We start from the raw sequence: 24,791 nt of genomic DNA, 5'->3' as shown, positions 1-24,791 counted from the left end.
TTTAACTCCTGTAACTTGCAGTTTACAATGCTAAGATACAGGAAACCCATGTTAATTTACATTAATGAACTACATAGTCTGCTGTGAAAGTAATGCTTACTGTTTCCATTATTTCCATGGATAATACAACAGATACACAGAGCATAATAACACTATTTGATATGGCAAATTCTCAGCTACAAAAGAACTTTCTTCAAGACAGTCACTACCATTAGCTGTGCATTTTCACTAGCAATGAACAAGAGCCCTCACACTACAGTCTACACCAGTGGAGGTGACCCACAGGTGTTATGATGGCATCATCAGCCCAAACAGATGGAAGTCAGAAGGCACCAAAATCTGAAATACACAGTGGGTGTCATAGGACTATCCAGGCAGGACTGGCAATGTGCTCCATGCTCTTCAAAGTGCTATCAGGCTTGGCACTGCTATGTTGCAAGAGAAAGGCTGTCTTTTCCTCTGATATGACTCATGAAGCATGAGCCCTTAGCTTAGTCGGCATTGTGGACTAGTGGTCAGTGTTGACGATTTGTCCAGATTTATGGAAATTCAGAATGATCACTCTTTTCCTGTCTCAAAAGCCTGCACACATCACCTTGCCTGCTGAAGGCTGAGAGTTGAACTTTTTCTTTGATGGTGGATTCACATGTCGTCACTTCATGAACTGCTGTTTACACTCTAGCTAGTCGTGGTGACAGCACGTCTTGTCACCACAAGATGCAACCCAAGAAAAATGTCATCCTCATCTTTGTACTGGTTCACAGTTATGACAAACTTGCATATGATCTTCCTTCTGTTCCTGTGAATGCGTCTGTGGGACCAACCTGGTGCCAATTTTGAGATATTCCAATGTTGCCACCACCATTTCCAATGCACTGAAGTGCATTCAGCTCCATATACAGCTTGCTGGTTGCAATCTGCTGATTCACATGGATGAGCTGATTGAGATGCTCTTCATTTTGCGGTGTGGCAGCTGTGAATGGCTGTCCAGAACATGGTTTGTCTTTTGTCACAGTATTACTACTGCTGATACGCACCACCCACTACCTCACTGTGGCCACATTCACTGTTTGAATGTCAGTGGGTGCCATTTTTTCTGCATGAAGTAATTCAGTGACACACCTCTGATTCATACACACTTCCGTGTCAGATGCCATTTTGCTAGGATGCCTCTGCTGCCATCTGTCACACAGCAGCAAAATGCAGTGAAATACTGCCAAGAAAGTTCAACCTCTAGTGCCTTAACACCAACACCCGCCCCTGATTTCATGGGCCAACATCATAAAATAGGCAGCATTAATTTCAGAGCAGCCCTCATATGCAGTATTATATATACTACATTTCTGTATATACGCACACAAAACAAGTGTTGCACAATGCAATTGCTCACCACTCACTGACTAATGCCAGTCACCCAGAAGGAGCCATTCCCACGGCACACTCCACCTAGTTTTATTGGTGAGCATAAAGCCACAGGGCATGGAATATTCCTCTAGCCAGACAGGGTCACCTATCCTGGCAGTTCCCCCTCCCTCCCAGCATTTGTGCATCCCCAGATTCCTTGCTGACAGGGTACCACATGAAGCTGAAAAGTCCTTGGATCCATGTAAGCACTGCTCTGACTTCAGGCCAGCCCATGATCTTTTCCAAGATTCCTGTGTTTACACCACAGCCTCAAACACATGACATGTGGAGGGGACCCTCCCTTTGAACATGCAGCCCAGCACAGGCAGCTGGGTTGCCAAGAGTTGTTCTTCAGTACCAACCACTTCTGAAGCATCTCAAACCCCTTCATATGCTGCCAGTTGCTTTTTCAGTTGGAACGTAGCAGATCCTCTGTATCCCTGACTCCAAAACCCTAGAGATCAACCTCAAGTCTTCTGCAGTGTTTTCTGCTACAGGCTCCAGGTGAGGTCATTCCCCCCAGCTGCAGTATAAAGCACAATTTTTTTACCTTGTCCTGTCCAGACTGGCCCAAGGGCTACTGCATGAACTCTCTCCTGTTTAATTTGTTCAAAGGCTTGTTGTGGCTCAGGATCCCATGTGAAATTGTTCTTCTGGGTCAACAGAGAGTGTTTATAATCAGACTGTAATCCAGAATATGCATTTTCTAGAAACCCACAACACCTAAGAAAGCTTATGTGTCCATCTTCCCATTTTAGTTCTAAGGACCAGATCTCCTGTGCAGGTCCCTTGACCTTACTTTGCTTTTTGGAAAAACTGGCTTTCAGAAGGGCTTATAGTATAGTCTCTCAAAAACTTCCTCTGCTGTGTTGTCCCACACAGTGATGTTATCAATGTACTGCAAGTGTTCAGGAGCTTCCCCATGTTCCAGTGCAGTCTGGATCAACTCATGGAAAACAGCAGGGTCCAGGAGCAATTTCCAAGTGAAATTCTCAAACTGAGAAAAACACACTGGTGATGACCGTTGTAGCATACTACTTTTCTGTCTTTGATTATAGTTTGTATTGAAATTCTAGTACGACAGGCACAGCAGCACTCAACACTGGTGTGACTTCATTCAGGCCAAGGTAGTCCACTGTTAACCTCCACACTCCATTGGACTTCCACAGTGGCCATTTGGGACTATCACTATACGGAACCGTTACTGGAAACTGTATATTTACCTAAAGACCTGCTTTAAACATATCCGTGCCTCTAGGGTCAAAGTCCATTTTCCATCCCACTTCCTCACATCCTCTCCACAGTCCTGCAAATAAGAGCACAGGGGGACACATGGTGTGTTCCCACTATGTCCCCTCTTAAGCAGAAGAGGGACTTCTTCTATTACTCCTAATAGTTGAGGTGTTGGTCTATATGGGTGGGGGAAAAAACTTGTTTTCTCTCTTTAAGCTGTTGAACCAGTTTCTCCAGAGCAGATGTTCAGGCCCACAGAAAGGAAGTGACTTTCTTCATATTACTGGAGTTGGCCAGCAAATTTATCCACTGTTTTTCCCTCTCCATCTTTTCAAGTCAATATTGCCAGTGACTTAGCACACAATTCTATAACATGGATCATATGCCCTTGACTTCATTTGGATCTTTGGATAACTGATCATTGCCCAGGTCAAGATAAATTGTCTTAAACATGGCTAATGCCCACAGGTACTAGATGCTTCTTCTCCATGGTGATTCACTTGCAGGGATTACATACAACTTCCTTGAAGAGATACTTTTCCTTCACACACAACAGGGGTTGCCTCCACAGGGCAATGGGTTGCCCCCCCTCTCCCAACTGCTTTGTCAATGCACCTTCCCCTGAAGAGGGATCCCAGCTGCTTGACTTCTCTACCCTGGGTGACTTTCTGATTCAAAAGCAGGGCCTGACATAAGGTTGGATCAAATCCAGAGGCATTTTCTTCCTCTTGAGGGTGCAGAATAGTGTTGACTACTGCTTGATAGGCACAGGAGATAATCCAGCACAGTGAAGAGAACTGATACCTCTGGCATTGTCAGAATCAAGGCATACCTTTTCAAAATGTATCAGTTTTTTAGTGTTCCACACATATTCAGGGATGATATCTGAAACCATCAGAAGTGACAATTGTGACAGATACCTGATTATACTCTCCCACACACTCTGCCACCCCTAACAACCCTACCTCAGGTCAGATCTTTGGTTGATATTTTTAGGTAGTAACTTAACCATAGACAAGACTGGAGACATAGCAATAGGATCTTCCTAGCTTGAATATCTCAAGAATATTCAGAATTTAAAAAAATATTTTAACTCATTCTGCAGTGAAGAGTATACTTGTTAATAGTTTCCATGATAAGATTCCTGAAATGCAAGAATGATGGCAGTTCTGAGTACAAATATCAGATTAAGTTCATGGTCCATGTAATTTGAGCATGTGCAATATGCAAATTGGCAAAACCATAAACGAACTTAAGCCAGACCCGAGAGATGATAAACAATAAAATAATTAAGAAAAATGACTTTGAAAACAAATAAAGCAACATTATGAATGAATAAATCAACACTGTGACCAGCAATGATCAGCCTAATAAAATGGTTATAAAAAATTCATGTGTTATCTCAACCCTTTGAGCCCCGTGTTGGGTGCCAAAGGGACTTTTGTGGTTTAACCCAGCAGACTACTCAGCCATTCAATCACTCCCACCCTTCTTTAGTGGGACAGGCAAGGCAGTGTGAGAAGCTGAGAATTCCTTGATGTAGTGTAATGTTGTTCAACAACAACAACTCAAACATTGGTGTATTATCAACACTCAAAACACAGCATCATACTAATCACTATGAAGAAAATAATCTCTTTTTCAGCCAAAACCAGGACAGGGCTCTAGAATCCATTTCAGTAGGATGGAAGAGAACATTACAATACAAGAACAGCTTTGAAAGATGAAGGACTAACTGAATTTAAGTTTTTACTGAAAATACCACAAAGGGACATCACCAGAGTTCCTTCTGATAGTTTGTTCCAGTGATTAATCACCTTTATCAGTTAATGCTTTTTTCATTTATTCTTTTACATTCAACTTATTCTGGTGAGCCTAGTGCACCAGTAACAAGCACATATATACGTACCCAGTGCCCCAAGTCCAATATCCAGTATTTGTGATACCATTTTTATTATGCTTCTCGTGAGGAAAAATGTATGGGATTTAACTCATTTTTCTTTTAATGGACAGAAAACTCCATTATCTTAACTAATGGGGTCTGGGATGTCCCATTTAATACACACAGCATGAGAAGAACACAGAATCAGTCAGAGACCAGTAAAATTTATTAGATATTCATGGTCTCAGTACCAATCCAGCTGGAGCTAAGCTGCCTTCTCTACAGTCATCTAAGCAATGCACTTGCTTAAATCAGGTTCAACATCACAAACTCAGGAACCCAACCTCACAGGCTTTCTGAGACACTGGACAGTGTAATAGAGACTCATCCAAATCCATGTTCAATTAGTTTAATGTATGGTTAGATTTCCTACATGTCCAATTCCCAAAACATACTGCAGAGATGCCCAGCTCAGCTCTGTAGAGTCTACTACAACAGGCTGGGTCCGTGTAATTTACTAACCTGTACTCCACGCTGTACAAATCCAGTTCTGGAAAATAGAAAGTTCTTGAAAAAGTATACTATGTTTGTGCAGCATTGTGCATACACTGATAAATTCAGCACACCTAAGTTAACACATTACAAAGGCCTTGCATCTGGGAAAAGGATAAGCCTGCAACCTTGATAATTTTCTTATGAGCAAGCACCTGTGCCTTCCCTTCAACTGAGGAAACAAGTAATACTTTTTATTCGATTCAGCTCTTTTCTCTAGGTTGAATAAATTCTTCCCATACCAGAATTCTGACTCAGTGATTTGACATGCAGGTTACCTGATAGTTTTCCAAACATCAAAGCCATCCAAAGGCTTTGTGCCATTGGTATGTCCTCCAGCAAGGTGCACCAGTGTTGGCAGCCAGTCAGAGATATGGATAAGTTCGTGACTTTCTACACCTTTTTGCTTCAGTAATGGACTTGCAACAAAGCCTACTCCTCTAACTCCTCCTTCCCAGAGGGTCCATTTTCTTCCTCTAAGTGGCCAGTTATTTCCACCTGCCATAGTCTGTCCTCCATTATCTGAAAAAAAAGTAATTAAACAGAATCAGTGGTAAGAAAGGAAGAGAACAATCCTCCCTACAACATTTATTCATATATATATATTCAAATATATATTTACAATCGAGGCATGACATGGAAGTTCATATAGTGTACTGAATATATTCATAGCATATTTAACAACTAAGTTAAGTCTTGCAGAAGTCTTAGACATTACTACAATATAAAGTCATTACTGGGCAAAAACAATACCATGTTACCAAGGTGGTGATTTAGAAAGTAATGTTTAAAAATATCCTCTGACATTAGACAGCTAAAATTTCTGGGATCAAGGGCTTAATTTTAATTCCAACTACATCTTCAAGACCACAGGAGGAGTTGCTATCAAAACCATCACTAGTACTCAGACTACACAATCATCCCATTTTCCAAGTCAGTCATATTTTAAGTAGAAAACTGTTTTTCCAGTGACAGGACACCATGCTCCTCATTCACAAATATTTTTTTCAGTCTCTTGTAAGCTGCCAAAGTGACGGATTTGTTATATCAAACAAAACAAATGGCTTCTCAGGCAAAAGCAGAAAGCTTCAATTGAAACTACTTGAAATAGATGAACAACCTGGAAATATGCTGAATCAATTTTGGTTGGTAAGACCATGTAAGATGGTTACAGGAAAAGCTGAACTTGCGATTACAGTAACACAGAAATACTTACATGAATCAAAGGTAACTCATGTAACTTTTTAACCAGTATTCTACACTTAGAAAAACACTTGGATTTCTAAAATTGGCAGGATTAATGATTTGAGGTGACTTTAGTTACTATTGTATACTTCTTGTTTATACCTGTTTTTATGATTTCAGAACAGTAACTGATGACAATCTTTTTAAGCATGATTTTTCTGTATTTTAGTATGCTTAAAATTACTTTCAAAGCAGTCACTGAACTAATCTTCATTAAACACTGTCATGTTTCTGTTTTAAGTACTTCCCAGTTAAAATGCATGCATTTTAAAATATGAGACAAAATAAATAGACATCGGCTCTACGGTTCCTTCTGAATTCAGTGTGAACAGGAATTCCTGTCAAGAATAATGATGGGACAGAGTTCTCCGTAGCTTTTAAGCTTTGGAGAATTACACTGTAGATGAGATGCCTTTTACTGTCCAGAACGTAGTTACGACTTGATTCTACAATTTGTCCTAACTATGTTTTTTCTTCATATGACAAGTTACTTACTTTCTGTATGAGTTTAACACTACTATTCAAGGCTACAGAAACTAACATATCAGCAAACAGCAAGGAATTAGAGAAGTAGAGTAAGCTACAGAAGAATGAAGGAAGTATACATTTCCTGGGGTACAGTCAGACCTTTACTATAGTTATTTTTTTTGCTGAGACTTTACCACCTGTAGTTTAGTTAATAAAATCAACACTGTGCCAGAATCATTATGTAATAAACTCCCTGAGACAAGGCTTCTATCCAACATAAATCGACAAGTAAGGACTTGTGTGCAATGCCACATGTAGTATATGATTAAAAGAAATCGGAGGAGGAGAACAGTATTTGCTTGTTTTGCTAACTTATCTGATATGTAAATGGAAAAACCCAACATATGAAACAAGCTTCATCCCCCTCATTTTCAAATTGCTAATTTACAATTTCCTTCTCCTTTGGGAATTTATATGCAAGAATTGCTTTCTGCTTCAGTTCTTTACTGAGCAACCAAGAAAGTTTTGAAGTATGGACCATCACGGTTTCTGTTCTGATCCTTGAAATTTTCATTCCAATGAATCAGAATAGAGTTGATGATGCCAGAATAAACTGGCAGTTTGTACCATTTTTAGAAGTTATGCTCATGTATTTCTGAATGATTTGAAGTATTATCTGGGACTTCAATGAGGAGAAAGTGTCATAACATTAAAAGATCATAATGGTGTCTATATTGATGAAATATTAAGGAATAAACAAGAACTCACTGACTGTATGAGACGTAGACTTGGGAGAAAGAAAGGCATAGAAAACCACTAGAGAACTGTAACTGATTTTTGGGGGTCTAATGTATGTTTAGACAACAGAATATAAAGCAGACAGCTGTTGCGTACACACATACCTTTGCCCTAAGATAATACCTGTGGATGTTATCTTATTGTTATTTTTTCTACTGATGCTAAAAATTTGCATGGATTCAGAAAGCCATTGAAGAAGTTCAAAGTTAAAATATCACTGATAGTTCTTAAGTGAAAGATAGCTACTCTGTCTCAGGAATTTCTTCAGCTACATCTGCTGAAGATTTGAAAATTTTCACAAAATTTTCAGTGAAAGGGCACCAATGATGAGTTCTGAAACCCTTTCCAAATCACATGCTGACAGATACTGCTACAGTGAGAGGATACATATTCAGAGGGATCCTTTGTCTGTGGGAGTACAGCCATTCTCAAATTCTCCCAAACAAGCTAAGTCTTCGTGCTATTTCTCACTAAAACTTCATGTTATTTTAGCAAAGTATCTTGAATGTGGAATGCACTCCATAGTACATATGGAAAATTCCAGTAGCTTAGAACACGCACTTAACATCCACTTAGGTAAGAGATAAATAGGATCATTGTTGCTTCATGTTCTATGCCAACTTCATATCCAATTCGGAATTCACTTCAAAACAATATTTCCTCAATGATTTATCATCCATTCTTGTAACTATTCCTCTCCATGATTCATCCTGATACATTATCTCAGTAGACAGACTCCAGAGCAAAGCTTTTATAATCAGTGTACCTACGGCTAGAGGCTCTGATTTATAACACTTCTTAGGAAAGCTTCAGCCTTGCTACTTCAGCTGAAAGCACAAGCCCTGCCCCCTCAAGCTGATACTTCAATTGTCTCTGTGATGGAGACAAACATCAAGTATGATTTTCATTAAAAACAATGGCAGAATAGTCTGGAAAAAGAAATGAGCATATTTTTCCTACCAGTAAGAGAAATTTTTGCAATTACTTCTGTATAATTTAGACTACAGTAATACCCACAACATACAATGCGCATCAGAAAAATTATAAAACAAACAAGCTCTTGTTCATAAAGAAAGGATGAAAGTGAAGAGAATAAGTCTGTAATTAGAAATGATGGTACTTCACATAAATATAACCTAGCTAACCTAGCATTTGTTTTCTCAAATGGAAGAATTATGCATTTGTAATGAGCTTTGTTGTTGGCTCGGTTTGCTCCGATAGATGTTTAGCTATCTCTGTGTTCCCTTGGTATTCTTATCAAACCCATAATTTTGTGCTATTTTAAGACAAGAGCACCTGAAATGTTCATCCTTCTGACAGAATTTTCTTCTGTAAGATGATATTTGAGGCATATGTAGGGTAAACAGCAAAACAAGGACTGAATAAACAAAAGAGGCAGAGAAACAGAAGTATCCCAGCAACTTGTTGATCAAAACAAGTTTGAAAAGAGTTTGATTTGAGCAAAGTAGAGCACACTTGAATTAACTTCAGCTTTGTTGACTATAGAGAAATCTGTATAACATAACAATTACAAAACAACAACAACAACAACAACAACAAAAACAATTCTGTGCTTGCACTGATTTGGGAAGAGGTGTTATTCTTGCTATGGAAGAAAGGAAAATGTCTAAAAAGAGGATTAAACATATTGACAGTTCTCAGTACTGAGGAGAGATCCTACAACTGTTAGATTTGAAGGAAGCTAGTAGCCACAGGTAGAATAGTCTTTAAAGGGCAGTACGTATATCTGAGAATCAGGAATTGGACAAAAACCTCTAGGAATAAGAGTTAGATTCATCTCTGATATTATCAACCCCTGCTGATTCATGTCTCCTGTGAGTAGCATTGTGTTCTAATTTTGTGTTGGCCCTCAGTAAACAAAGTATAAGAATTCTCTTCTAAAAGAATAGCCACGCTGAGCAACTTCAATGGAACTGACGCTAACAAAATTAGTAGAACTAAAATCCCAAAACTTGTATAATGCCTCCAGACTGTAAACAACAATGCATTTTATGACAGTTTTTACATATGAATGTATTTGTGGGAAACACATCCTTGATAAAATAGGTTGATGTAAAGCTTCCCAGATGAAATATTCTTTGTTTTACCAATACACAATACCCTAGGTCCTCTGAAGATTTTTCGCGTACTGGAGAAATTTTGCCATACATTTTAACGATAACTTCTGCCAGTAAACAAACAAATATATATGTATATATAGTTCTCCTAACCCTTGCAACTATTTGAGTATGCCTTCAAGATCAAAATAATTTCACATAAGACAATTTTTACATTCTTTCAGTCATGAATCTATTTACATTCAATCACTTTCACCCCCCTTTTAAAGACAGTACAATGCTGTTCACATTGAAACACTTCAATGGTCTAAACTGAAACAACAAAAATAGCACTTTCCTACCAAAACATTCTTGATGAAATTCAGATAATATAAACCATATTCCAAAAAATCTTTGTATAACAGGATGTTTGTCTTTCAAAATATTGTGGGTTTTGGTAAATGTAATGAATTTTTTAATAAAAACCTCTCAACATAAGCACAACAAAGCCTGTGTGTCTTTTCTGTACCTTTAAAAATGAAGGACGATGTTTTTTTTTCCTCACAAACATCCATTTTTTTAAATTAATATTCACCATCATATACATAAGAAAGAATTTAATTTGCTATATTTGTAATCTGTAAACTGTCAAAGATGTTTTACAAGAGTTCTTAAGGGAATCAATAAACAAAACTAAACAGATACGCCATTCTGTTTCTCCCAAACTCTTCTCTGAAGAGTTGCCAGCTGTCTAACAGTCTGACGAGTGCATTATATCTATGCAGTGGTGTGGGATGAATGCAAGTAATAAATAGTTTAATGAATATAGCTTCTTTGAAGAACAGTTTGATAGTAAAGAACAGGAATGAAGCAATTCTGAGAGTAGAAACTAACGAAGCATGTATAAATTCCAACTTGACAAACTTCAGATTGACAAACTTTTTAATTGAATGACACTGCAACAGAAGCAGCAGCCTACTTCATATAATAAAGGCAAACCACATAGGCAACAGATAATAAAAACTATGGGAAAAGCTTCCTGGCAATTCCACTGCAGCAGACTACTTTTTCTCCAAAAGGCTAGATCTTGTTTCTACTTGTTTCAAAGTAACTTTTCTTTCCTTCCCTTTTCTTTCCTTCCCTTTTCTTTCTTTCCCTTTTCCCTTACCTTCCTTTTCCTTTCTTTTTCTTTTCTTTCAATAGAGCACCCTTTTCTGTCTCATGATTGTGTTCTTTTTATGAACACAATGCTAAACCTCATCTCACAGTCCTGTTGACACACCTGGCAAACTGCTCTAGATGAGCTAATTGCAGGTTTCCCGAAAATTCCCCACAGATCCATCCAAAATTATATTAGATGCTGTTATTAAGGAGTTTTAATTCCAGTATTTCTTTTCAAGATTTTCTGTTTTCTTACTTCAAGTAAGGAGCTGCTCACAAGCCTCCTTACAGAAATCGTCTGTAACTTCTGTATGTTCTAAACCTTTCACTCATAAAAAGATAAAATCAGAGGCTTTAAATTTGTAATATATATTATACAACCTTGCAATAGCAGAACTGTAATCCTAAGTTTGTATGTTAGTAATCCTAATTATCATAACAAGTTTGAAGCATAAAAAATGCTTCAAAAACTTGGAGCATTTAATATAACTGTAAAAAAATTACAGCATATAATGAATTATTTCCTTTAAAAAAAGTAACAGTCTTCTCAGACTCCTCTCCTCTTCCTACCCCCCTGGAAAACAAACAAACAAACAAGCAAAAAAACAAAAAAACAAAAACCCAACAACAAAAACCAACCCACTTTTAGTACAACAGTTGGCTAGGATAAACTATTCTGAATCATTTAGATGTCTCCATGGAACAAAGTCTGCATAAATAAATTTTATCAATTAGTAATGAAACAATAAAACAGTTTATATCTAAAAACATCAACATGCATCATTTTTCATCTTAAGAATGTTAAATTCAAATACACAAATCCACTTAGACACCTACATTCATTTGCTAAAGAAGATATCCAAAAGCTTAATAGATCTGTATGCATATATGTTCATATCTACACAGAACAAGAAATAATCAACTAACATTTGAATCAAGTATTCAATAAGGAGTTGATCAAAAAATAAAATTAAAAAAAACCAAATGATGTGTACGAAGAAATTTTTTTACTATGTAACCACTTCATTCACCCAGCAGGGGAAAAACATTTTAAGTACTACAAATAAAAGTGCAAAGCAAGAGAAAAATTAAGCACCAAGGATATTATAAATGCAATTAGATATCATGTATCTATTCAACTCCAATTTTTTTATCATGTACAGGTGCCACTACAGTCCTTAAACAGCAGATTCAGTCTAACAGTCCTGGCTCTGTGCAAAAGATGCCTTATTTCCTGAAAATAGGTACTAAATATTTGCCAAATATTCCTGCTGTACCAACAGTACTTTTTTTTTTTCATTTTTCACCTGTGCTTAACCTCCTGCATTTTTCAACTGTTCAATTCTTCTGAAGCTGTAAAACTCCCATGCTCCAAAATTTCTCCTCGTGGGCCCCTGCAGTAAGCTGATCTAGCACACATCTGTCCGATATATAAACCATGCTAAGCTCTGTTTGAAAGGTTTTTCTAAAGCCATGCAGTATTTTAAAAGTGAGAACAGACAAGGAGAAAAAATAAAAAAAAAACCTAAACAATAATTGTTTAATTTTATAATGCAGATCTGGACACTTAAATATATTTAATCAAATTGAAGCATCGTCAAAATAAAAGGGAAAAAGGATTATTTCAAGCTCCTGATACTCCTGCAGCTAAAGGCTACATCAACTGCATATACTCCAGCATGAAACATTCACAAAATATTTGAAGGGCAAATATGATCAATAATAATTTATAGTACTTATTCCAGTTTCTTGCTTTTGAGTATCTGATTAAGTGCTTTGTCAAGATGAGAGGAGAAGCGAAGATACTTCCTTGCTAAAACAAACAATGTAATCTCTTCCATATACTCCCTCTTTTCATTTAAAATCAGGGCTGCACATTGAATTTTCAAGACTGTTAAAATTCACATTTCATTTTAAAGTACACTCCCCTCTCCTCCTACCAGCAGAAGAGGTAGGTTTATGCGGTAGACAGACACTCCTCCATAAGCAGAGGAGTGACCGTGAGTATGTTAGGAAGCACCAAACTTCAAGCGTAAAGCTTGTAAGAGACAGAAACTGTCCAATAGCTGGCAGTGTCTAGGTGTTGTCATTCAGTAAAACCATTCGGAAGTTTATTCTGAATATATTTGGGTTGCTTCCTCTGCCTCTTGAAGCAATGTGAATTCACTTACAACAAGTGTAGTGCTGTTATCCAAAAAAAATGTAATGGATCTAATTAGGACACATTTATAGCAAATTTTTGAGGAAAAAAAAGCAGGAAGTCGCGCAACTGTTGTCATACTTACAGACAGTCTGTATTAAGCACCCATCAGCCAAAACTAACGTATCTATATTTCCAAACATATGGAAAATGCCTGACCTAGGGCCTGCTGGTTTTGTGCTCAAGTTGCAGCTGTAAGGTAAGAGAAGATGAACAAATTCTAACATGTGAGAACACGATCCAGCCTAAAACTAGCTTTATATCTATTACTGATCAGTCCTGTGCAACAGATTTCCCTGAATTCAGATGCAGCAAAAGTTTTAAGATGTGCATGGACTGCAGAGAAGGCTGCAAACATTAGAGGATCGCTGTTTCAGGAAGAATATTTTGACCTAACACCTTCTTTTCCTTTAAAAAGGAAAAAAAAAAAAACAAAAAAAAACCATAACTTCCAGGCTTGTGAAGCTGCCAAACTTCAGAATTACATGCAAACAGGAGAGACAAATGATCCAATTTACATGCATTGAAGCCTCATGCTTATGTCTAGAATCTGCATCTTCCATCATAATATCCTGTACCCCCTTTTCCTCTGTGTTTATTTGAGGAGGACTGTTAAGATTGCACTTTGTCACTTATCTTACCCAAAATAAACAGAGCAATCTGGAGCTAATTTAAGTAGTTTAGCGTATCAGGATACAGCTGGGAAAGATTTTAAGAGAAAGGCTCCATATGAACAATAGCAGTGTGCAGCCGAGCAGCAGCGAGCACAGGAAGGCTGTGCAGACAGGCTGGCAGACAGCTGTCAGCCATTCCAATAACAATTCTTGCAGCCAGCGTTAACTAGTCAGCATTGAAACTCTCCAGCCAGCTCAGGAACAGCCACAAACAAAACAGAATTAAAAAGTTCACTTGAAATGACAGAAGTGTCAGGACCACAATTTAGCATCATGAGTATTTCAGTTGTTCTTCGTTCATCTAGCTACAGCACAACTCCTGTCTGTCTATGATTTTTATAGTTCATCTGCAGGGTCCAGATGTCTTTTTTTTCCCCCTTGTTAATATTAAGTGGGCATATGCATTGCCTTAACACTATGAGTTGATTCAGGCAATTGGATGAATTTATACATCTGTTTTTCACATCACTTTTCCTTGAGAGAAGTGACTTGAGCTCTTACCCCCTTGGGGCCATACCTATACTCAGGAAATCCTGGCACTGTTCATAATCAGAAAGAAACACACATCTACTGGCATAAAACATTAAAATGAAACAGAACTCTTTCATTATTGCAGTACTGGACATTTGAAAAAAGGGTAGCAAGTACATTAACAAATGTATCTTTCTTAAGCCAATTCTCAAAAAAGCATATAAGCCACAAAAATTGAAATTCCACCTGACAATTCTCCCAATCAAATAAATGAAGAAAAGTAGAAAGAAAAATCTTTGTAACACTAGTCCTAAACTTCAAGGGAGGAAAAGAAAAAGGAAAAAAGAAAAAAAAAGAAGGTGGTTAATTACTTTGCAATCTGTTGTAATCATTATGTCTACTGTAGTCTATTTCATTTTCCTCAAGATGACAATGAAATGAAACAGATAAGTTTATTAAGTATACACTGACAAAATGAAAAATGTATTGGTCTTGAACCCGTACATTCAGCATTGTCCAAGCCTATGGTAGCCCTAAAGCTACCTTGGCTTTGGCTAAATGCAATCAAGTTTATAGAAGAGGAAGGGTATTATATGATAAGATAATATGGTGGCAAACAAACACAGATAACAAAGAGAAAATGAAGTTTAAATAAAGAATGTTCTTTCCCTTCAATGATCTAAGCAGCGTTTTTAATCTGTTTCCATAAATTTAAGATTTTCTGCACTGGATTATGTCTTTAGGATGGGGAAACAGCAGAGAACCATCTTGCTGAATTAATATTTCAACATTGTTTTTTACATGATATTTACTAATTTAACATCTATAATGATCAGAGGGCTGCAGCACCTCCCCTACAAAGACAGGCTGAGGGAGCTGGGCTTGATCAGTCTGGAGAAGGGAAGGCTGTGAAGAGGACTCATTGCAGCCTTCCATTATTTAAAATGGGGTTATACAGGAGTGTACTCAACTCTTTACAAGAGTACACAGTGACAGGACAAGGGGGAATGGTTTTAAACTCAAGGATGGAAGGTTTGGATTATATGTTAGGGAGAAGTTCTTCACAGAGAGAGTGGTGAAGTGCTGGGACAGGTTGCCCAGAGAGGCTGTGGATGCTCTGTCCCTGGATGTGTTCAAGACCAGGTTGCTTGGGGCCCTGGGAAACTTGATCTTGTACCAGATCTGGAGGTTGCTGGCCCTGCCTGTGGCACAGGGGGTCAGAACTTAATGATACTTGGTTGATTACAACCCAAGCCATTCTATGATTCTATGGTGACATGGATAATGCCTGAGTAATATACTGCCAAATCTAAGAAAGAAGACATTAATCTGGCTATAACTAAACACATTTCCCTGAAATAATAATAACAAAAGTACTAGGGTGTTTTTCAGATGTGCATGTAATGTTCTTCTCCTTCTTAGTGTTGCCCTATTAATGCAACTTTCAAGGGGGTAACAAGAAGCAGCACTGAAAATTTGTTGTTTAATAGAGATTATTCTATTCAAAATTTATGACTTCCTTTCCCAATCACATGCCAAAATAAGCCATTTTCTAAAATTGATCTCATTATCTTAATCACTGCAATATACCTTTGAGACACCGTGGCAGTTCAGTAAGGTCACCAGCAATTTCCTCTTGGAAAGATTCAACCTTTCTCCAATATCATCATCCTTATACTTGAACTTTCTGACACTTTTGATCATGTTTCCTAAATCCTGAAGTCATGAAATCTCTCCTCTTGCAACGCTCTACCATTTCTGACCACACTCAGTTCTCAAATATATATTCTCAGCTCTTTCAAAAGGTAGCTGTCCATATTCCCATATTCCATATTCACAGAAAAAAACTACAAGGTACCACTCAAGTCTCCTACCTTGCTCTTAGTAGGCATTGTAGTCTGATGTTTTCATGCCTATATGTAATTAATGATCATTCCTTAGAAATTTTATCCTAGAAAATTTATCCTTCTCAAGGATAGGTCTACTAGTTTCCAATTCAATTCCCCATTGTATGGAGAAAAATTCATACAGCACTGGCAGGTTTCTTGGCTCAAGTTCAGTATTTCACCATAAACAGAGCTTTAGCCTTGGATTGCCCAGTGTCTACTGGTACAGGCATACTTAAGAGGGGATGATAGCACCCTGTGATTTAAGCTCCCCAAGCACCACACTTAAAATTGAAGATTTATCTTCCTTGTAAACACAAGGAAGCTCTTCTGAGCTACCACTACTCAACCCATATATGTGAGCTGAGAACTCCCATCTTTTCTTTACCTTTAGTTTGACTCAGCAGTTAGTAATTCTTCAAAAATCCAACTTGCAGCATTATGGAATAACTAACCCACTAAATTACTGAAGGTCTTCAGGTCCTTGTTCAGCCAAGGGCACCCTTCTCATTTGTCCTAAGCCGCAGTAAGATGTCCTCTTTTGGTTCTGACCAAACTAATTTAAAGAGTTAAGATAATTAAAAGCTCTCAGATTGTGCAAGAGGCCAAAAGTCTTTCAACAAAGGCTGGTACAACTGCATGTGAGCTTACTCTCTACATAATTCTGTCAAAATTATCTCGATTAATAAACCAAACCCACTGTAACTACTAGAATGTTCAAGCTACTCAAGGTCACAAGAGAATCACAGGAAGCCACACATAGTCCCTGTATGCAGCTGGGAGACCCCAGGGGCAATCACCTGTGAAGAGAGGTACAAAAGGCAGAAAAACACCTGCGGGCAGAAAAAAGCACTGTTAGAAAGAAGCCGTTCCACCCATCAGTATCACTGTCCACACAGACATTTTTGAGACACCCATTTTCTTTTTTTTCTTCCCTTGGTTGTGTTTTTCTTTCTGTTGTCTCTGACTTCCTGTAACTGTAGCTGTGGACTGGCAGAAGTTTACATCTCCTAGTCAATGTGAATCACTTGTGGTCAGTAATGTGTAATTATTAAGCTCTCTTAAACACAGGTTTGCTTTTTCAATCAATCAGAAGCACTAGTATAAAGCCTGAAGGCAGATTTATGCAGCATAGCATGCAGTGATTTTGAGAAGAAAGATTTGATTTTGTGTATTTGAAGCCTCAGCTTTCTACATACAACTTTCAGGAGAACAATAATGGAAGCCACTTCCCCCCCCCCACCACCATGTCAGCAGTAATAAAAGAATGCAATTGTAAGAGTTTGGAATTGACAAAAAAGCTTGTGCAGGATGTCACTCTTAAGATCCACTTATAACAAATGCTTTCATATATAACAAATTTGATTTCAAAATGTGTTACGGTGTTGTAGTGCAAACAAAAGCAGATTGAACAATTATTAAAACTATCATTAAATTTTGTACATGCCAATATATTTCAACTCTATCACAGCCAATTTGTTAAAATATTCCCTTGCAACCTATTAGAAGCAGTGCAGTACTCTCATACATGCAGTACTTTGCATATGATCAGTAATAATCTTTTGCATAGCTTAAGTATGTAGATTGCATCTAATGTAAGAGGTTTATAAGGAAAAGCACATACTGTAGTTGCTGCATTATTACTTTTGCTTTAAAACACAAGTGAAGTTTCTGCTGCTGCTTCTTCTCAACTAAGTTCAAGCAACTCTGGAATCTTAACGAGAATTCAGGGTCAGTTCACTTCAGTGTACACAAAGCACTGGCTACATATATTAACAAGAGAAAATGCAATTAGACATCAAAACTCAAAACAACCACAGGCAACATTCTACATGGCTGCAGTGCTGAAAGTTCATATAGTAAGTGTGGGTGTTTCTTCCTGCTTAAAGAGAGATTTCCAGATGAAGAAATACTATAATACTAGTAAGAGACATATTCCAGTCGTATGAGACACATGAAGACACCGAGAGATGCAAAAAATTGCAAATGGTATGAAGAATATTAGTAGGAATGTATAGCAAAAGCAGAGCAAAGATTAAGATTGGGCTGAAAAAAAACCTGAAATACAAAAAAAAAAATCCTTGTAAAAGGAGGGAAAAATGAACTTATTAGTTTAAACTTCAGTGTGAAGAGCTAAGAAAATACAACAGACATTGCAGTAAGCACCTCTAAGCCAGTTTTACATCAGATGTTTACACTGTCTGATACATACATCTTATGGCCAAATCTCAACACTCAGAACTAATGTTCAGAGCTATTTTGAAACTCTCTCCTTGTTCAACTTTATTAGCAGTGAAGGACAGACACTTTCCATGTGCTAGCCTTCACTATCTTACAGATTTTATTTCCTAACATTAAACATGTCCCTGATGTTTCCAACAGTTTCATTAAAAACAAGCAAACAAACAGAAAAAAAAACATTCTCTTCTGCATGCACAGGAGACGAACAGCACTATGATCTACACATACAACATCTCCTTGTGATAATCTGTTTACATCTGTCTAAATTCCATAGATTGCCAGGAGATGCTGGAAGCACTGTTTTTCATTCAGCAGTTGTTTAATTTATCTACTTTTGCTTACCTTTTTTCCATGAAAATATACACTACAAGATTCCCTTAGTATTTGTAGGGTTTTTTTTCTGCATAACCTCAGACAGAATCCACTTAGTCTTCATCTCTATCCTACAGACGGGAGGGTTAATATTCTGCTTTTGACACTCACCTCTCATCATTTCACAGTCACAAAAATTCTGTTTCTCTACACCAGATTATTTCATCATGGTCCAAACTGACTCCCTCATCTGTGCTACAATATCCTCTCTGCACCTGCTCTTCATGGCTGCTACATTCACTGCCATCCTGTCAATAATCTAGATGAGTATCATGAGTGATGTCTTTAGTCTCTGCTACTTCTGCTTGAGCATCCAGGTATCTCCTAAGGCTTACTTCCACCAGCATTTTGAAGAGGTGATAGAGAGAGTGAGTCAGTGAGTGAGTGAGTCCTGCCCTATTTTTTTTTTCCTTTTTTTATCATCCTTAGGAGCACCTACTATAACCTAGTTTCTTTTGTTGTTCTTCACTTCAGGGTATATTCATGAGATCACATTTTCATAAATATACCCATGGTCTCTTTTCCAGCTCTTAAAATTAAAGCTCATCTTTCCTTCTGCACATTAATGTATTGCTATCTATATAACCTGATTTCTTTCATTAGTTTCAGGACAGAGGACTCAAAAGTAACAGCTTTTCTTCTGCAGCCTACGGTGCATTTTACCTACGCAATGATTCTTATGCTCACAACAATGTTCCCAGCCTGCAAAAGCCGCATAGTCCAGAAAAAAAATTTCCAGCAGCAATAAGTGCTTCAAAGAAAAGTGTAAATTCTTGCACTCGCCAAGGGGAGAGTCTTTACAAAGTCTCCTAAGAAAGGAATTTGTATTTCATGGCACAGAAAGCTTAATTCCTTCTAAACATCTATTACAGAAAAGGATGATGAATATTGAAAGGAACGAGCACAAAAGTAGGATACTAAACTTTTTGAAGTCAAACAATTTTAGCTGATACGATGTCTGGTTACAGAATAGGTGTGATCTGGAAAAACTACTATTTATGTCCTTTATTTTTTTAAAACTTCAAATATGTAAAATGTACAAATTCCTAGGCACTCAACATCTTTATATTCAAATGTTCTAAGTAAATTCTGCTGGTTGTGCTTACGAATTAAAGCAGAGAGAAAAAATCTTACTGCTTTAATACATGCTAAAGTGAAATCTTCCCCAGATATAGATCTATTATGTTAAATACGCAGGAATAAGAGAATCATAGAATCCTAAAGGAAGGGACCTTTAAAGGTCATCTAGTCCAAATCCCCTGCAATGAACAGGGACAACATAGAATGATGGAAAGTGAAAGTGAGAAAAGAATGTAAAAGATAGTTGCGCTGAACTTTCATATGGAAGCTCTAATTTTTTTCTGTTGTATAGCCTTCACACATTTATTTGGAGTGTACTTTAATTCTGAGATACTCAAAAGTATAAGAAACAGATGTACTATCCAAGCCAGAGCACGTTTGTGAACATAAAGGTGTGGAAAAAAAAAAAAAAAAACGCAAAGAAAGTATCATCATAGTATATGATGGTTTAATAGTACCTAATATATTTGTAAATTCATAGCCACGGTATAAAACAGCTTAGAGGACAAGGAGTACTTAAGGTTATGAAAGGAAAAGTCATGAGGAAAAACGAGAAGGCTTATTAAACCAATTTTTTTTCCTAGGATACAGACCATACACAAAGTGAAAGACGTTTCACCATTTGCTTACCCAAGACAGGCAGAACAATCAGAGATTGCCGTACTCACCAGATCTTAGTAAAATAAGTACAGACAAAACTCCTTCCCTCTCAAGTTTCCATTTGAGATGGATTTCCACTGTGCAAAAACTAAGCATGAGGAAAGCTTGAAAAGGAATATAAACTGACATGTTTTGAAGGCCTTTTTTGCTTTTCTTCTTGTGCTTCTGCCTTAGGAGACTTTATAATGAATCAAAAACAGCAAGAACAGACTTGTCTTCTAATCCTGCATCTCACAGCATCTAATGTGATCCTACCACTTTGCTGCCATCATCCAGGAAGCACAGTCATCTTAACAGAGCGTGAACTACATGACAAAAAGGTCTGGGGACACATCATTAACTATCCAAAACAACCACCACATTGGATTACTGAAGTTGTTGCTCTGTCATCTCCTTTGTTTAATTCTATATTTTTTGCAATATTGAATTGTTGATTTTCCTATCTGACATTATTGCATTCTAAAAGTCAAATGCAATTCAACCTTGAATACAAGAGACTATTTCGGTTTTTTTAATCCACAACAATTAGATACCAATGGAAGCAACCAGTACAGAAAAAGATGGCAGTAATAATATGGCATATCTCATTCATCCACAGTTTGATTCTGTAAGCAGTTGTTACAAGCTATACATCTAGTGCTCCTCTGTAGGAATAGGGCTTTATGTGCAATCATGCTCTTATATCTAATCACTACCATATGGAGGCAAGTGCAAGGGTCCATCCACAATGAAGCAGAACTGGAAAGTCTATTAAAAGTTAACTGTGAAGTTATTTTATACCTAACTTATAAACTTTAAGAAGCCAGTCTAACAACGTTAGTCTCAATACCATTGAAAACAGAGTATGTCAACGCAGTGCCTCACACGACACATAATGTTTCTACAAAGCTACTTTCTGAAGTTTGCAATTATTTTAAAAATAAGTAAAATGAGTAACATGCACACAAGCTTAGACAAAGATAAACAAAACACAGACACTGAGATAAAAACAAAGGATGGGAAAAAGTCAACTTCCCCATAATTTTCTTGCTTTTGTCCATTTGTGTACAGAATTCTTGTACACAAATTTTGGATGTAACACTTCCATCAGCCACCAGTAGCAAGAATATAAGCAGACACTTCATTGTAGTTGTTGGGTTTTGGTCTGTTGTTTTTTTTTTATTTTTTGTCCCAATTCTGAGGGTGAATTTGGTATAGGCAAAAGGGAATTAAATAGCATTTACTAGTGCCAGACACAGTATGAGCAAGCACTAGACAGCTTCAACGCACAGCTCTGTAAATGAATCTTATTTTTGACCTCCCACATTCTTACTGAAAGTCTAGGTCACAGAACAGGACTTCAGAGCCTTTCTTTTATACGATTGAAGCTCATGATTGTGACTCAGAGTTAAACAGAGAGGACTGTCAATAGCAGTGGTAAAAGATCACATTTGGAGAAAACTTCTCCCCTCTGATCTTCACAGCATGAATGCTGCTTATTCTGTACATGTTCCAAGTATGGAACTCCCATTGAGGTTTTGTTTAAAAAAGAGAGAGAGAGAGAGAGAGAGAAAGACAGTACAGCATACAGAACAGAGATCTACATTGCGGATAAGCTACTCACAGCATGAATTAGAGAATAACTTTGCCCCTAATTTGAACTCAAGTTCTTTCCTATTTCTGCATATTGCATTTGAAACATCCATTTGTTGCTGCATTTTGGAATTGTGCTAGAAGTGTGACAAAAATGTAAGCACACTCCTCTGATGGCTAGCAGGAAACATGTATTTTCAATGAAACAAACGACTTTCATTTAGTTAAGATTTGTGGATGAAAAAGCACCAGTTGTATACCCCATTATGATGCTGTATACACTCAGTGGAAAGAGCCGCTTTGAAGGTTCAATACAAGCAGGAGAAAAGCTACTTAAAGTCTTCAGACAGCTGATCAATTATTATATCTGTAGTACTTAATACAGATTTTTGTGTGTGTATCACAGAAGAACAGTTGAAAGCTTTTCTGTTAGAGGCACGGAGGAAACAGAAAACCACACCTTCTCCTATAAAATTCTGCTCATGTAATTTTCGTCAAGATTTAAGTGCACCCATAGGGCTTTCATTTTCCATCAAGAGAACATAATACTTCTGCTGCATCAGAGCACCATGTTTTTACAGAGTAATGTTTAGATAAATCAACTTTTTTTTTTTCCAGCTTAACAGAATTGTCTGTTTATTCTCCTGACTGTTCTAACACAGGGAAAAAAAAAATTGATCTCATGGAAAAAATGAATTTTATACAAAGATTCCAACAGTTACAAACACGGCCTTCCAACAGCTGCATATACAGTGTCTTTTTTCACTCTATTCTTCTTTTTTTAATCCCCCCTCCTCCCTAGTACAGTTTTAGCAATAGGAACAATGCTAGTGCAGATAGTTTCAGGCAATCATTTTACTGTAAGCAGCTTCGTAACTAAACCAGTCTCAGAGCTACAGACCCTGCTCCGTCAGGTCAGTATTAGCATACATAATCATTAAACAGGAGAGAAATACAAAGGCAAATTTTAACCTAAAACCAATGTGAATAATCTGAAAAACTTCTCATATGTCTGCAGTAAGCAACTTAAATGAGACATAATTAAGAACAAAATGGACTTCTCCCACTGGCAGACCACTGAATCAGATCATCGAACTGAGTGCAGAAGATTCTGATACACAGTATAATGAATTTTTTAACACTATCATGGAGAGTAAATCAGTACAGTTGTATAGGAATTTAACACAAACTTTTAACAGTGGTGTGAAACTACTAAATGTCATTAATGTGAAATTAGCTGTTTTCATCATTCATCACTACCCTCAGCTTGATTAAAAAAAAAGAATTGGTAGGATAACTATTAGCATGGTTAAATTAAAGCTTTAAGCAAAAATGAACACCTATCAACATTGTGTAAAGTCAGTTTCTGAGTTTATTTACAAGTGAACTTCACTTTCAGTACTGGTATTTCCTTAAAGCAGGAAGAAAAATACCAGATTCTGGCTATACAGGAATTTTAAACAGCCTAATAAGAAGTGAGTATCTCTGCCATGAGGTTACCCTCTGATCAGGAATTCAATTTCAGAAGTTTTGCAAGAGAAAAAAGAAAGGGAAGCGTAATGGGACTTAATGCTATAAGAAAGCAAAGACAAATAAACATTTCCTATGAAACATTTTAGGTTTTCACAGGATTTTAGAATAGGAAAAAAAGAAAAGACAGTATGTTTCTTGAGTATCAGTATTTTCTCAGCTTTCAATTTGAAATTAATTTCCTTCATAAGATAACATTTCTGCTTTTCATAATGTAATTACAAGATAGTCTAGATGTTTCACTACACCTATCTGCATCTTGTGGCATTAATTTAGATGTCGCCCATACTTTATTGGGAAAAAAAAAAAAAAAAGAATGAAAACCAATACTGGTATATGAAACACCAAACATATGCCAGAAGTGTGTACTTGCAGCCCAGAAGGCCAACTGAATCCTGGGTTACATCAAGAGAAGCGTAACCAGAGGGTCAAGGGAGGTGATTCTGCCCCTCTACTCTGCTCTTGTGAGACCCCACCTGGAGTACTGCATCCAGTTCTGATGCCCCCAACACAAGAAGGACATGGAGCTGTTGGAGTGGGTCCAGAGGAGGGCCACGAAGATTATCAGTGTACTGGAGCACCTCCACTACATGGACAGGCTGAGCGAGCTGGGGCACTTCATCTGGAGAAGAGAAGGCTCCAAGGAGACCTTATAGCAGCATTCCAGTACCTGAAGGGAGCCTACAGGAAAGCTGAGGAGGGACTTTTTATATGGACATGTAGCGAGAGGATGAAAGGGAATGGTTTTAAACTGGAAGAGGGTAGATTTAGACTAGATATCAGGAAGAAGTTCTTACTGTGAGGATGGCAAAACACCAGAACAGGTTGCTCAGTGAGGTTGAGAACAACCCCTCCTTGGAGGTGCTAAAGGCCAGTCTGAATGGGCCTTTGAGCAACCTGGTCTAGAGGAAGGTATCCCTGCCTATAACAGGGGGGGTTGGAACTAGGTGATCTTAAATGTCCCTTCCAACCCAAACCATTCTGTGATTCTATGATTATATGCATCTTCCATTATTTCTCACTCACAGCCAGTACCTGTAATCAGTGCAAGTGCAGTGGTAAGATGCACCTTTTGCTTGTAGAATAACAGTCAAGACAAAAGCAGTCATTTCAAATACACAAACTCAAATGTTCTCACTGAAGGTGCTTGCAACTTAGATACGTACTTAAATAATGCAGATGCTCTGGCACTTTCTTTGATGACAGTACACTGAACTTTTCAGAGTTTCCGGACAGGATTGATTAAGTCAGTTCTTCAGTAAACCTGCTGTAATTGAGGAGGTATACTAAAAATTCTGTCTGACA

General features: G+C 37.5%; 1 protein-coding gene across 1 annotated transcript in view; it reads right to left on the bottom strand.

Moving 5' to 3' along the window:
* The window catches only part of ARSB (arylsulfatase B), a 68,724-nt gene that overhangs the window by 31,461 nt on the left and 12,472 nt on the right, over nucleotides 1-24,791 (bottom strand). The window contains exon 5 of the mRNA XM_003642912.6: nucleotides 5,350-5,593. Within this exon, the coding sequence (XP_003642960.2) occupies nucleotides 5,350-5,593 (244 nt within the window). The remainder of the gene's footprint in view (nucleotides 1-5,349; nucleotides 5,594-24,791) is intronic.

This window comes from Gallus gallus, chromosome Z (assembly GCF_016699485.2).
Source record: "Gallus gallus isolate bGalGal1 chromosome Z, bGalGal1.mat.broiler.GRCg7b, whole genome shotgun sequence".
NCBI lineage: Eukaryota > Metazoa > Chordata > Aves > Galliformes > Phasianidae > Gallus > Gallus gallus.
The sequence above is the reverse complement of the archived record's forward strand: the minus strand, read 5'-3'. Positions and strand labels throughout refer to the sequence as shown.